This window comes from Ciconia boyciana, chromosome 16 (genome assembly GCF_034638445.1).
Source record: "Ciconia boyciana chromosome 16, ASM3463844v1, whole genome shotgun sequence".
Classification (NCBI taxonomy): domain Eukaryota; kingdom Metazoa; phylum Chordata; class Aves; order Ciconiiformes; family Ciconiidae; genus Ciconia; species Ciconia boyciana.
In genome coordinates, this window is record NC_132949.1 from 10,353,111 (window position 1) to 10,368,350 (window position 15,240).

The 15,240-nt window shown below is 40.3% G+C and overlaps 1 protein-coding gene across 3 annotated transcripts; it reads left to right on the forward strand.

The window, feature by feature from the left end:
* Positions 1 to 7,166: 7,166 nt before the first annotated feature.
* LOC140660462 (ketosamine-3-kinase-like) lies at positions 7,167 to 15,140 on the forward strand. Of its 3 annotated transcripts, XM_072881361.1 has the most exons (6): positions 7,167 to 7,321; positions 9,623 to 9,774; positions 11,227 to 11,318; positions 11,814 to 11,896; positions 12,290 to 12,412; positions 13,174 to 15,137. In XM_072881361.1, the coding sequence occupies exons 1-6, from the start codon at positions 7,181 to 7,183 to the stop codon at positions 13,510 to 13,512; spliced, it is 930 nt and encodes a 309-aa protein (XP_072737462.1). In that variant the 5' UTR covers positions 7,167 to 7,180; the 3' UTR covers positions 13,513 to 15,137. The 3 variants fall into 3 exon arrangements, with proteins under 3 accessions (XP_072737462.1, XP_072737463.1, XP_072737464.1); XM_072881362.1 differs by lacking the exon at positions 11,814 to 11,896 and having other exon boundaries at positions 11,227 to 11,323; positions 13,174 to 15,140; XM_072881363.1 differs by lacking the exon at positions 11,814 to 11,896 and having other exon boundaries at positions 11,227 to 11,314; positions 13,174 to 15,140.
* Positions 15,141 to 15,240: the final 100 nt, after the last annotated feature.

A 15,240-nucleotide genomic window follows, 5' to 3' on the forward strand; every position in this document is an offset into this window, starting at 1 on the left:
CCGCTTCTATGAGGGAGCCGTAACGTCCTCGCATTTGCCTATTGGTGCACCAAAAAGCACCAGCCCCGCCCTCCTCGGCTTCCATTGGGGGAAGGCAAACCTCGACCGCCCCCTTCCTCGTGTTCCCAGCGGGACACAGCGGCTTAGTTGCTAGGGGGGCTGCAAGGCGGCCATTGGTTCTTTCCCCCATCAATCGCACTTAGTCGCACCTCCCCGCTGGAGGGCTGCTGTTTGCCCGGAGCGGAGTCGGGAGGCCCGGGGTTCGAGCCCCAGCCCCACCGACCGGGACGGAACCCTGTAGCCGCGACTGCTGCGGGTTCCTCTCCCGGGTTTGCGATAACTACAGCGTATGCAGGCAGACAAACGGCCCTAGGACTCAGGTAGGGTGGTGGAGACCTATACGAAGTAATAGCAGTTTCTGGACAAAGAACGTTTCTGGACTTCGCACCAGCACCCGCCCCAAACAGGGAAGCACACAACTGCCCTGCAGAAGGAAAGGTCTCAGCCGTGGCTGTGGGACTTGGAAGTCACTCACCCTGCACACCTTAGTCTTGCTTTTAGGATATTCATAGCCATAAGAGACACGTTCTTTTTCCATCATATCCACACCAGTGATGGCTGGCTTTGCCCTCTCGTTACCCACACTCAAATATTACTGTGTATTTCTACAGCATGGGGACAAGACTGAGATTTCTTCCTGGTCCTGTAACCCAGCCTGATGATACAAGCACATAAGACCAAATGCCTACCCTTATCAATACTGCAAAATATATACTAAAATGCAGTATATAGGGAGCTGAGGGAAAGGGGTCATCTTTGGAGTAAATGCTCACTCTTTATGTGCCATTAAAATAAATTCAGCAGGTTTCTACAACAAGGTGCATCAGTGCATCACCTCTAACCCCAGGTGTTGGGCCAGTGAGAAAAACTGCAACTGAACAAAGATTTACAGGAAAATCTCATTTCTTAAATCTTACCCTAATGCATGTTTACTGGCTAAGCTCTACACTAGGCCCTTTATGACCTCATTGTCCTTTGCTTGTAGCATATCTGCCAGCAAATATAATTTAAAAAAAATTCTTTAAGAAAATCTTGTTAACCCTGAGTAATTCCCAAATATTAAGAGAAAATTTAGTAGTGTCAAACTGGTATAAAAATACATTTGTACAAAGACAGATAGAAACAAACATAAAAAATAGCGCTGTATGCACAAAGTATCACTCCACATAAAAATTGCAAGTTCATGAAAGGTCTTTGTTTTACTGGGTCCCACCCCATACACACACTTTGCCCAAAGCACATCTAATTCAGAGGAAATAAATACACCATACATATAGGACTTACTCTGCATTATCTGCAGCCAAACATAAGCCCTAAATGGAAAGAGATATGTCTATCCTTATATTTCTACTCAAAAGGAAAACAAAGAAGTCCTTGACTAATAAAGTCTGTATGGATATGATGTAATGTCAATTTACTGGTCTCTTAAAAAAAAAAAGTCTTCACATGCTTATTTTCATTTCATGATTGCAAAGATAGATGTAAACTCATGAATATCATTGTATCATTCCTCGGTAATTTTAATCCGGTGCAAACAGAAGAGTACAAAGTGTGCTGTAGCATTCACCCATGGACATCAAAGTAGCACATTAGCAGTGTCAAACAGGCAATTTTCCCTCTAGCATACTCATGCATCCAATAATCGCACCTCTTTATAATTCAGTCATCACTTCATGGAATCAAAGTCCTGTTGGAGGTGGCATAATACATTTGCAGCAATAAACTACAGTTTCACAGGCTCCAGTGTTTTACAGTTGAATGTCTACATATAGAAAGAAAGACGCGCTCTTCTTCCAGATGCGTCATCTGTCAGAGCTTCTATTTCAGTTTTTAATTTGAGATAGGCTAAATGCAGTCTTAGTAGTCATTTGTACTTTTCCTGTGGAAGCAACTTCTAGACAGCTGGAGTACAGCCCTGGGCATCAGGAAACTAGTGCTCTAATCCCAGTTCTAACACAGACTTCCTTTACGAGCTTGGCCAGCTTACTCAAATTCTTTCTGCCTCAGGTTTCCAGACCTATCAAAGCTATTTGCTGCATTTATTACAAAGGAGCGTCATGGGATTGTAACCACAAATTTCAGTGGAGTGTTTTGAGATGCTCTAAGAAAAATGCTGAATTACAAACTAATCATTATATCTTGCTTTACTGAAACTGTATGCGTTTGATTTTTCCCAAAGTTCACTAAGGAAGAGCGGAGAAAAAATCCAAGGATTTTCATAACAATGAACTTGGCAATTAAAGGTCATTTGCCCTTATTTTTAAACTAAAAAATATGAAAAGTTTTTCAGTTGTTGAAAATGAAGAACTAATGCTTTTCAAATGTCTGTTTTGATGCCATAAATAGCAGAATTCTAGAATGTTTCCACCTTCCTGAGTATTTCCACTTATCTGACATTTACGTGTAATCACGTTTGGAACATAAATCTGTGCCAAGCCCAGGTTTATTTTGAGGGCAGCTCATGGTTATATTTTATACAGGAACTAGTGAGCTAGAATACGCCCACAAATCTTTAACCCATCACCTGTCTGAATAATATAAAAGAAAATGCACTTGCTAACCCACTTTCAAGCATTAAGATAACTTGGCTAGGGGCAGCTGAAAGGAGAAATGACGACACGTATATTGCTCTTTTACCGTGCCATACAGAACTAGGCTAAACAAAAGTCAGAACTGCAAATAATAATAATTTTCTCTTGTTCAGGATTTAAAAAAAAAAGACTCAAGCAGCTATATTTATGGACCTCCCCCCCACTTTTTCACCCTCACAAAGAGCACAACTTCCTATTCATTATTACTAAATGATCCAAAAAACTGAACATTCTCCCTGAACTTCTTGTTGATGGGCAGAAATTTGTGAACAACAAAACCCATTGCCAATCTGGCATAGTCTGTATCAAAAAGGGAGGAAGTAAAACCAGTAAACTCTGGAAGAAAGTTCTCTGATTTCCGTTTCTGCAACAAGCAAGAACAAGTCCTTTGGCTTTGGTCACACTTTCATTCAGATTCTGCCCCAAATCATGCCCCTGAAATCACTACAGAAACTGCTGAAAACTAATCCATGAGGGCATAAACTCTGCAAATAAACAGACATATCAATGACTCTGATCCTAATGTCTCTGCATAATCAGAATAATGGCCAAATTCTGCTCCTAAGGTCTATCTCAGTCTGTTATTTTGATAAACTTCTCATTCCATTTCCATTTATCTGCTCATGCAGCTGACCCGAGGAATTTTTTAAAAAAAACTATTTCTCTCTCTTAGGGCAAATTATGTTTAAGGAAAGAGAGAGAAAAACAAGCACTAACACCAAATCTCGGTAAGTGACTTATAAATCATCTCTTTCCATAATGGAAAGTCCTACATCCTTCCTGATCCACCCTCTCGGCCTATCCATGGATGTGGGAGAGGAAAAAAGACAAAGAGCCCACAGCACATTTCTCATATGTTCACACAAATAGAGGCTTGGAGCCCAAAAAGCCCTAATGCATATTTTCCATTTATATATATAAACCAACCAATAAAAGGCTACACATACCAATTACCTTTTCTCTTCTTGTACATACTGTCAAGCAGTAAACAGAAATTAGCAGCTGCAGTGCTTTTTTATTCAGGATGTGTATATTAACTGATGACTCACCAAATAATTTGCAGCCCAGCATGCCAGTTGTCTTCTCCTCCACAGAAAGAAACACTATTTTAAACAAAGTTAACCACTGTGGATCTTGCAGGCAAGCCAGCATGCATCAGAACAAGATAAATATTGCTGGTGATCTCCAACAGGGCAGAGGAAAGTGGGTTGTTCCAATAGCATACTGCAAGCTTTTTAAAATACTCAAATAGGAATAAATGATACATGGGGGAAAAGAGCGGAGGCAGGGAAGAAAGAATTATCACAAAGTCAACCCACACTGCCACACAGCCTTTTGTGGTATACACTGCCTTCACGCAGCAGGCAAGACCTGCACTGCGTGAACAACTTCACTATATGACTAAGCTTTTTTTTGTACTCCTCTGTAAGTACACTTGGGGGCCTGACTCAACAGTTTATTTCCAATGGGGAACAGTAATCTATGGCACAGAGGCCAAAGATGGCATGCAGCAGGCATAGGGAGGGCTTGGAGCTGGAACTTGCACTGAAAAGGGTATCTGTGAAGAAGCAGCTCCCAAATCCTGGCTCTCACTGAACTCCAGTGTCTCCAGGAGTTGGGAGCCCGTGCCTCCTGCAAACAGATGCTCTGTAGTGTCTTTAGGAATGCAATGTCTTGCGGGTCTTGCCGAGCTTCTTCCAGAACACTTAACCTCTAATTTGGAACGCAAGCTGACAGTTTCTCCTTCTGATGATGTCCGCCATGTAATTAATGAGCTTGACGTTACAATTTTGGCCAAACTTCTATTACATCCTATCTGATTGGATGCAATCAAAAAGAAGTACAATCCAACTAAATTCTAGGGAATTAAGGGCAATTGCTCTGTACTCCTACAACATTCACTATGCTGTTCTTTAGTGCAGCATGAAAAACTTCTTTACTGACAACATGGAATATTCTACTATGACTTAGTATTTAAAGACTGAACACACATTTCATTATATTTTAACTTCATTAAATCTATTTAACAAATTCTGATTGGTTTCTAATTGCTTTGTCAAAAGAAGAAATTAAAAAAAAAATAATCAGACACAACAGGAATTTTCCAAGAATTGCAGAAGTGTCATTTAATAAAAAAAAATGGGATTTGCATTCTTCCTAATCTCATAATTATTTAAAAACTACAAAACGAGAAAGCAAGTCTCCTTGACCTCAGAATGGACATTACTCCTTTACTCTCTGAATAAGAAAGAAGGTTCAAAGAAAACTCACAGCATTATTTTCCATAGCACCTGCTGCTGACTCCTAGACTTCAAATGGAGAATTAAAGTCTCCCTCAACATAATCTCAATCATTCTCCATCAACCATTGCAGATATCTGAATCCAACCTTTGCAACATGGGTTTAGGGCTAATTTTACAGAAAGAGTCAGGAGAGTTAATATGTGGCAGAAAACTGATTCCAGCATACAAAAACATATTCTCCTTTGTGTTCCCCTGCTCTTGGGGCACTAATTTATCCCTGGTTCTGAATAAGCCACAGGTTCTTGGGTTTTAGGCTATCACTGTCAGATCCACAAATTCTAATGCCCTCTACAGCCAACACTCTTAAGTGAGATACCTGCTCTGCTACACAAAAAGGCAAGAGAATACATACCGTCCAACCAACCTTCCGCAAACAAGATTTAGCACGCTCATGACGTATTTGGAGTGGCTAAAAGCCCCAGCTACAGCTGTCACGTATCAGTTCAGGATTCTTGACAACGAATGTGTGCTTCTAAAAAGCACTGATTCTGTCACAAATCTGCTATGTGAATAGTCTTGGTACATGCACTAAATCTGACAAAATTAAGATGTCAAATTCATTGTGCACAAAATCTGTAGCTCATTTGCTCCTGACAGTATGTTTGCACATCAAGTGCTTTCAACGAAAGTCAACAAATCATGTACACAATGATTGCGCAGCACTAATATATCTCACAAGTTCTGGATTTGGTGCAAACACAGCACACCGATTTGTCCAGGCTCTGTAAAAATAGCCAAATACATAGAAGCCTAGCAAAAATATTCATGGTATATCATGCCTGGACTACTATAGATCCAGAAATCCTGCCAAATTCAAAATATCAGTTTCTACATGAAGAAAGTCCAGATTATTAAAAAAAAAAAAAGAAAAAAAAAAGATGGAAGCTGTATGGGAACTCTTGAAAAGGAAAGGTACATAGAATTCCGGAAATAAATAACTTCAGTCCTTTCAACACCTGCTATTTTGCTGCTGCACAGGAACTATTAGAGGACTCTGAGCTGTAATCCTCTTGTACTAACCCCAAAAAAGAAAATTTCCAAAGGAAAACTCAGTTTAAAATTTGAAAGTACACATCAACAACTCTAAAGTAATCTTAATTGCTGTTTGCATAAACTACTATATAGAAACAGATATCCACAGGTGTCTAAATCATTCAGCCAGCACAGTAATACTCTTCAAAACCCCAAGCAAGACAAATCAGTATAGTGAATAGGGAGGTAGTCAGGAACCATAAAACATAAATTAGTGATTGTAACCAGTGAGACCACAGACTTTTAAGGCAACAGTAGAAAATGAAAGTATGCAATCTTGCACTAACAAAGAAATGAATAAAAGATCAGTAGGAACTCTTCCAGCTTCTACACTTGGAAATTCATATTTTAAATAAGAAGTTAGTTGCTAAATAAATAACAAATTCTAACAGAAAGGACATATTAATTTTCTTCAGACCTACGCTGGCCAGCATCCAACAATAGCAAGCTGTTCTTGTTATTGTTGAAAAACAGAATGAATTTGAGCATGTACCTTTATAATGCCCAGAAAGCACATTAAATCCAAATACTTAAAAATTACTACCCATTGCCTCTGATATATACATTGCCCTACTGCAACATCTTTTCCTTGACATGTGCACCCTCTGCATCTATAGTAGGAAAGAAATCACCACACACCCAAGGGAAGAGTTCAAACAAAAGCATATTTACAGGCTCTCTGCAGTACAAAACACCTTCCAAGAGAGCTAGGATTTTGGCTGGCATTATTTAGCATCCTGCCCAGCCCCACCGGGCTGAGGGACTCTCCCGGGTGCGGCTGCCCGGGTACAGCAGTAGGAGGAGGCAATGCGGAGGGGAATCCCCTTCACCTCCCCTGGAGCCGCAACCGCTTACACTCCCCCGAGGCCCTGAGCCCAGGCCGCAGCAGCCGAACACCCCGCTCCTCCCCATCTGCCTCTGAGAAGCGATTTTACACTTCTCCCTCCCCCAGCCGAGAAGAAACGGCTCCTTCCAGGTCCCTCCCCCGCGCCTACAACCAAGCCCTCACCCTTGGCCAGTCCCTATCGCCAGCTGTACCCGCGGCAGCACCCGGGCCACTAGCCAACCTCTCCCTCACCACCTCAGCCGCCGCCGCAATTTTGCCAGCCCCACCGGCCCGCGCGCCGTTAGGGACGCCGCGCAGGCGCAACCTCCCCGCGCAGGCGCAGTGCCGCGCTGGCCCCAGCAGGCAGCATGGAGGACGCGCTGAGGCGGGAGCTGGGCACCGCGGTGCTCCGGCCGACGGGGCACTTGGGGGGCGGCTGCATCAGCCAGGGCCAGAGCTACGACACGGACCGCGGCCGGGTGTACGTGAAGAGCAACTCCAAGGCGGAGGTGTGGGGGGGCTGGGGGTCGAGGGTGGGGTGGGTGTGGCGGACCCTGGGGCGGGGAGGCAGCTGTGAGGGTGGTCGCGCTGAGGAGATGGGCGGCGGGCTGGCCTCAGTAAAATTTCGAATGTTGGTGTCAGGGAGGTGGCCTGCCGCCGGGGTTAGAAGTCGTCTTCGTTTGGCACTTTCTGCCCTGTGAGGGTCTGGCTGGCGGCCGCTGTGGGTCTGGGGCCTGGTTTGTGGTGAGGGTGCCCGAGGATGGGGAGGCCGCGGTGGGGGTAGGCACTGGGATGGGAAGCAGCATTTCCGGTGGGATGCTGTTGCACTATCAGTATTATTTGTCCAGGGCATGCAGTAGAATGGCATGCTGTTGTCAGTTATGGCTGCGGTAATGGTGGTGTCACTGTGGCTGTGTATGCTGTGAAAGTGTCTGCAGCAATCTAGAAGGTATAAAATGATCTACTGAGGGTATGCATCTTTTTTTTGTTGTAACAAAACCAGTAATTCCCTGCACATAAGAAGGAGCTTTTCTCAATAAATGATATTTTTCCACAATTGTTCAAGATTTTCTGCTTTGTCCTTTCAATGCCTGGTACCAGCTACTGTGGAAGGTAGATATCTGCATTTGATAGAGATAAGTGTAATGCAGCATTGCCATATGGCATCATTAGTTGCAAAAGCAGAGATCTGGTGGAATTTACATTAAAGGTACTCTACAGTTGTGTCTGTCAAATGAATCACTTCACTGGAAGAACACAAGACAGAACTTGTATTTGCCTTTAATAGCAAACAAATGTTTTTGAAGGTATGTATGCAACTATACGTGTTCCAAATTTGTCTACGCTTTCTGATCATATCAGGGAGTTGGATGGATGCACTGAGGTGGTAACATGGGAAAATACAGGAAGATTATCCTGCTTTACATTAGACTGAAAATAGTTTGAATTGATAGCAATATAGCCTTTCCACTTAGGCCTTTGTTAATTGTGTATTTAGGTATACAGTCCAGCTAGCTACAAGATAGGGCTTGGAAGAAAAGATCTGGATAGATTTTCTATTCAGTAATCATTTCATTTTCTATGCTTTTGCCTGTGTATGGATTCTGAGTGCTGATTAAAGCAAAACTTTGCCAAGCTGTGTTATAATGCTGTGCTGTGTGTGCAGCAGTGCGTGTATATCAGCAGTTTCTTTAGAAAAACAAAGTTCTTTAGAAAACACTGTGGTTTTTACTCTATTAAAGTTAACAGCTGACTTTTCTCTGTCTAAAGCATCATACTAGATTATACAGTATTTACTGATTTCCTCTGAACAAAGCTATCTCATGGCTCAGTAATTCAACAGTTCTTCATTCTTGATCTCCTGTAGGCTTTGGAATTTTTTGTCAATGTCTGTTGCAAATTGTCCTTTGACTATGTTTCATGGATCAGTACTAAAGGGCTAGTATTCTGTTTCCATTTTATTAATTATATTTCCTTGCTTTTGCTTTTAGCAGATACCATAGATTTCCCACATACCCTTTTTCTGCAATCTCTGCCTAACTCTTCTAGAGTAGCATTTCTTCATGTGACTAGTGTCACTGATGTCGGTGGAGCAACTCAGGAGAATAGGTTTTACTTGGTGTGGATAACAGTTGCAGAAATAGGACCTAAATTCAGAATGTCTTCAACACAAATGCAGTTGGTAGTGGCTTGGGTTCTAAGGGCTTCTGTGTGCAAGTGCGGTAAGGGGCATTTGGCTGCTGTCATTGATATTATTTGTTGTGTTTTTCCCCCCCCCCCCCATGAAGCAAAAGAAATAGGCCAGGGAAAATCATTCTGTGACTGCAAATTAGACTGTTTTGAAGATCAGCTATATTACTAAACAGTCTGTGTCAGGAAAGTCATGAAGACTATGAATGTCAGCACCATTCTTCTAGTCCCTCAACTGATAACCTATATTGCCCACAGCTTTCTAAACACTTGCTGCATAATCTATTAATAAAATATTGCTTACCTTTATATATATGCAGTTTGCACTCAGACTGTAAACAGACTTTCAATTGTAAACAGACTTTCTGAGTTATTTTTACAATTAAAGAGAATGCTACAATCTAAGTCACTTCTATGGAGTCAGTTTATGAAGTGAAATTTCTGTAATTGTAAAATTACTGTCGAGTCCGGTGGTGTGGATCTATCTGTATCTGGTAGATGCAGTAACCACTTGTTCCAAGCTTTTTAACATTTACAGCCTTGACGGATTTTGTGAAAGAGCTTTGTTTACCTGTGACTGGTGTTCATAGAGACTAATGCTTTCCTTTAATATTTGGCAGGCCAGAAGAATGTTTGAGGGAGAAATGGCAAGTTTGGAAGCCATCTTGAAAACGCAGACTATAAAAGTGCCTAAACCCATCAAAATTATAGACCTGCCTGGGGGCAGTACTCTGTTTGTGATGGAACATTTGGAAATGAGAGGCTTAAACAGGTAAAACACAGTATGATCTTTGCATCCTTTAACCAGAAATTTTGACTATTATCACAATTAAGTCACTTGTTTTCAGAGGGAAAACTTGTTTTAATTTTTTTTAAAGCAAGTCAAGATACATTTGGGAAGGTATACAGCAGAGAGCTGCATAAAATACTTCATAATGCTTCACCTAGCAAATGGGTCATACGTCAAGAAGTGAGTGTGGTTTTTGTTTAGTTTTGGGTTTGTTTGGGTTTTTTTTGTTTGTTTGGGGGTTTTTTAGGTAATTAGTGATTTTTAGAGTAAGGTTCCTTTTTACAGTAAGGAAAATTACCTACCTGATCACCTGTTTTGTGTACTTACCTTTGATATAAGAACCAATGTTTAATATTGCTTGTCATGAGTATGCAGAGGCACTTCCTCAAATCCTGATTTCAATATTTTTACACCTCTCGCCTTGATTTTGACAGTTTCAAACTTTTGGCCCTTCTCTGTGGCAAACATTTGAGTAAATTAAAATATGATGAATACTTCTGTGTGATTCCATTAGGGAGGTGGGCATGACCAATTTCTCATCCCAATCTCAGAACTTCTGCAGCCAGCTTAGTCTTATCCCTCATCCTGCTCATCCACAGAGTTTCTAATTCATGAAGAGCCCTCAGTGAGCTCCAAGAGAAAGAGCAGAAATTGTGTTGTGCCTGGGCTGATTGAGATGAAAACTGTGCAAATGCAACCTTTGGCATACAAACTTCAGGGGATAGCTACAATCTGTGCTAACAGGAACAAAATGAAGAAATAACTTTGCCTTAAATGCCAGTGCCTTGAGAACAGGGAAAGATGTGACAGGTCAAAGACAGGGAAAGGAAAATACTTTTGTTAACATGGGAGGCAACTGGCTGTAAGAGTTGTTTGTAATTACTGCAAGACTTTTCTGAACTGTGTAGAGGATAAGCTTTTATTAAAAATAAATACATAAGGCCCACCTGACTCTTCCATCTTCTAGGCCTTTTAGAGAAGAGAAGCTGGAGACAGAGAGACAGAGATACAAAGAAGAGGATGAGTCTTGTTCAGCTCTAGTTCCCAAAGACAGTTTGCCAAAAAAAAAAAAAAAGGCATAACATGTTTGCATGCTTTTCTCACAGATATCGTACTGAAAGTTCGTATAAAAGTGATATCACACAGAAATTAGAATTGATAGTTTCTCATTGTTACTAAATTTATGATTGCTGCTCAATTTAACTTTTAATAGTGTTGTCAGAAACAACCGTGTAAGTACATTTTATTCTATGTTAATACGTAATCTTTATAGGAAGAGGAGGTGTTTATACCTGGAATATTTTGAAAATGTACTTTGTTAGAGATGCAGAACTTCTTTTACTTGCTTGATAAATCTTTTCAAGTAAATCCTGGAATATCAAGAACTGGATACATTCATGTGTCAGTGTTGATAAGAATACTTTTGTTTTTTAGACATTCAGCAAAGCTTGGAACACAACTGGCTGATCTCCACCTTCATAACCAGCAACTTGGAGAGAAGCTGAAGAAAGAAGAGAGTACAGTTGGTACAGTACATGGCTGTTTGCAAATTTAACCCAGTTAACAATAATCTACAAAATAGATAAAATAGCTTTTATTATTTCAGGATAAGTTTGTCTTCTTCCACTAAAGATGTTATGAAAATAGATTTGGACAAAACTCCCAGGCAGGGGGTTGTCTTTTTGCTTTTGTTTGCTCTGTTTGGATCTCTGTAAGCAAAACGTTTATTCAATTTGGGACCCTTGGGATCCCAAACCACAGTTTCTGCAAGCACATGGTATCAGAGGAGATATGCTACCTCAAAATAAGATTATGAAGATAATAATATAGGTGCTTTACATCAAGCTTTAAACTTAAAAACCAACAGCAACAAGCACTGTAACAAAAAGAGTATTAAGGTGCAATTTTTTTTATTCTCAGTAGAAGCAGCATTGTACCCTTGCGTAGTTTTTAAGGTCCATTGCATTGTAGATACTTAGAATCTTGTCATTAGTATTGGATTTTTGTCTTTGGTTTGAAAGGTAAAGGTCAAGGGCAAATGGAAGTCCAGTTTGTGGATCAATTTGGCTTTCATACAGTTACCTGCTGTGGCTATCTCCCACAGGTAGGTTGTACTTCATCAGACTGATAGAATTTTAAGTTTATCATATTTTCCCTTCAGTGACACAAAGGGCCAAAATTATCATAATGGAAATTAATTTATTTCTGTGGAGTCATACAAAGAAAAAACATTGTTCAGCCTGCTAAGGAAAGTAATGCTTTGGACAGCACTTACAGCTGCATTGGACATTGAATTTCTTGGTTTTTATCACATAGAGAAAATTATTTATTCCCCTAATTTACTGTTTTAAGATAACATTCTATTAAATAGTAGCATTTACTGTCGTGGATGGTATCAGCACAAAGGCTGTATAATCCTCAAAAGCTTTATTTGAAAAAGAAGAAAATCTGTCTGTTGTGTGGTGTAGAACTAACATCTGCAATCCTGTTCCTTCAGGTGAATGACTGGCAGAATGACTGGGTGACTTTCTTTGCCAAGCAAAGAATCCAGCCCCAGATGGACATGATTGAAAAGAATTCAGGAGACAGGGAAGCAAGGGAACTTTGGGCACAGCTTCAGGTAGGAGAAGTTCTCTCAGTTCTCATTATAGTGATAGCTAGGGTATCAGTTGTTTAGATTTTCTTTTCATAAAACAAAGTTCCTGTTTGTTGGTATGCTCCAGGTTCTGTTGGTAAGAGAGTCCAGCTTTTAGGGATTAAAATGCCCTTTATCCTAAGGTATAATGGCTTTTGCCACATCACCCTATGCTAGCATTCCAAAGTGAATGTGTGCCAAATAGCACTTTGCCTTACTGTTTGGGAAATACTAGATCAAGTTCACATTTCTCATTGCCTGTAACATGTTCAGGATGAGAAATGTATATAAGGAGTACTGTTCTGCACATCATCTATTCACTTAAGGTTTGCATCTGATCAAGTGACTGCAGTATTAGCTGTTTGGGTACTACTTTGTAGAAATCCCTTCGAGGTTGGTGAGAGATTCCTGAGCCTTCTAATGATGAAGTGGGTGGTTGTGGTGGTTGTTATTAAAGCTGGTCAATATTGCAGCACCAAATGCAGTATTAATTTTTTATTTTCTTAGTGCTAAAAAACATTTGGATGTCTATTCTTCGGCTGCTGGCTTTTATGAAAAATAGAAATACTCTTGATTTTCTCAGCATCTCTGTTGACTAGGTCCTATGCTGTTTCAAGTTATGTTTTTTTTTTTTTAACGGACTTTTAAGAAGGTTCAATTCATGCTGTGCATGTATGCAGATAAAACTCTATAATAACTCACTTTAAAATGTAGTACTTACACGTCTTGCTTTTTTTCCCCTGCAGCTGAAGATACCCAGTTTGTTCTGTGACGTAGAAATCGTTCCTGCTCTCCTGCATGGAGATCTCTGGGGAGGAAATGTAGCTGAGGATGATTCTGGTCCAATAATCTTCGATCCAGCTTCTTTCTACGGCCATTCAGAGTATGAGCTTGCAATAGCTGGGATGTTTGGTGGCTTCAGCAGTTCTTTTTACTCTGCTTACCACAGTAAAATTCCCAAAGCTGCAGGGTTTGAGAAACGCCTAAAGCTTTATCAGCTTTTTCACTACATGAACCATTGGAACCATTTTGGTACAGGGTACAGAGGGTCTTCCCTAAACATTATGAGAAACCTTATAAAGTGACTTTCTGCTTAAGCAGAATGCTTCCTATGTTGCTTGGAAAACCCCATACTTGGCGGTGCAACTACAGTAGTAATGTTAAATAAAGCTACTAGACCCTTGATCTTGTTGCACAGCTAAAGACCTAGAATCAGTGAGTCCTGCTGAATACCAAGTGTAACAGTCATCCCTTTTTAGGATAGTTGGGAATAACTTTGGGGGAAATGCCTAAGGAAGGAGTTTATTCAGTTGCACAAAAGATCTGCCGGTGTCAAGAAAGCATTGTATGCTTGAGACTGGGCAAGTTAATACCAATCAAGCACTCAAACATAGATTACTTGGAAGAAGTTCTCTCTTAGGGACCAATTGTGCTTAGGAGTAGAGAAATATCAGGGTTTGCATTTGCACCCTAATGGAAAACATTAGAGAAGTGTTTGTAAAATGGAAAGTTGCTGTTCTCAGTTACCGAGGAGATGGCTAAAAATGTTGTTCATTGCTTTTTGCTGTTCCCCCACCACCTTCATGATAGGTTGCTCAGAGTCTGTCAGCTCTTCATGTCTGGTTATGTGCATGAAAACAATGTTAACAAAATATTTTGAAAGTCAACAAGAAAATTATATAATGGGAACTGTGCAAAATGATTTGGACTTGCTATTCATTATGCTAATGTGATTCTATAGGATGGAGATTGCTTCCTGTTCTGTTACAAAGCTGTGTGAAAATGCTTATAATTTTTTCTGGCATGTGCATTTTGGTGCCTCATGGCATTCTTGTAGGCTGTTCTGTGCTTGCCAGTCAGTGGGCTCTTATCTACAGCAATTTTGTTTTCATCAGAACTAGCTCTCTTTTCTTTTTTGGATTATGCTTTTGTCCGATAGTATGCATTCTTAAAGATCTTTTCAGGTAAGACACTTTATGTGTACACATTCTTTGAAGATGTACTCTTTCACTAAGACAAACAGAAGATGTACTTTTTGACTGTTGTCATTGCCCACAGGATAATGCCATCTGGTCATGGTATAGGCTTCACATAAATTTTCCATAGTTCAGATTACAGGTGCCATAAGCTAACATTTTTCTTCAGTTCCCACTAAGTGCACTTTGTAGCTCTTGGGGTAAGAGACATGAAACCAAAGGAAGTTAAATTAACTCCCAGAACAGCAGCTCTACACCACTGTCAGAAGTTCTTTAACGATAGCTTTGCAGACTAGCTGTTTCTTGTACCTACAGGTAATACTAAAATTGTACTCTTTTTGATGTAGGCTGGTAATGATGTTTCAGTGCAAGCATACCAGGTAGGTGAGAGAGATGCATGATTCCTAACATGCATTTTGAGTGTTTGGGAATGACTTTAATTAAAAATGTTTTTCACTGGATTTTGGCAGATTACTGAGGGTTTTTTAGTTGCTGGTTTTGCAGTTATAAGAATTAGAAGTTCAGAGAAGACTATCACTTGCTATAACTTTCTCTCCTTAATTCTACTGCTCTTCTCCCTGGCTGTTTAACTTTTGCTGCAAAAAATTTTAAAGCCTTGCTTGGTAGAATAACTTTTACCTTATTATATAAGTTTAATAAATAAAAAGTTTCCCAGTTGAGTATTGTTGTCTCTGTTTTCTGAATTAAAACCTTACAGCTGGCATCCATTCTTGGGGAAGCTACTTGCTCTAACCTGTTAAAGGTCCCTAGTTTGTCAGACAATTATGGTCAACAAAGGTGTTGATGGGAACGTGGTCATGGATTTTAATCTAGAGC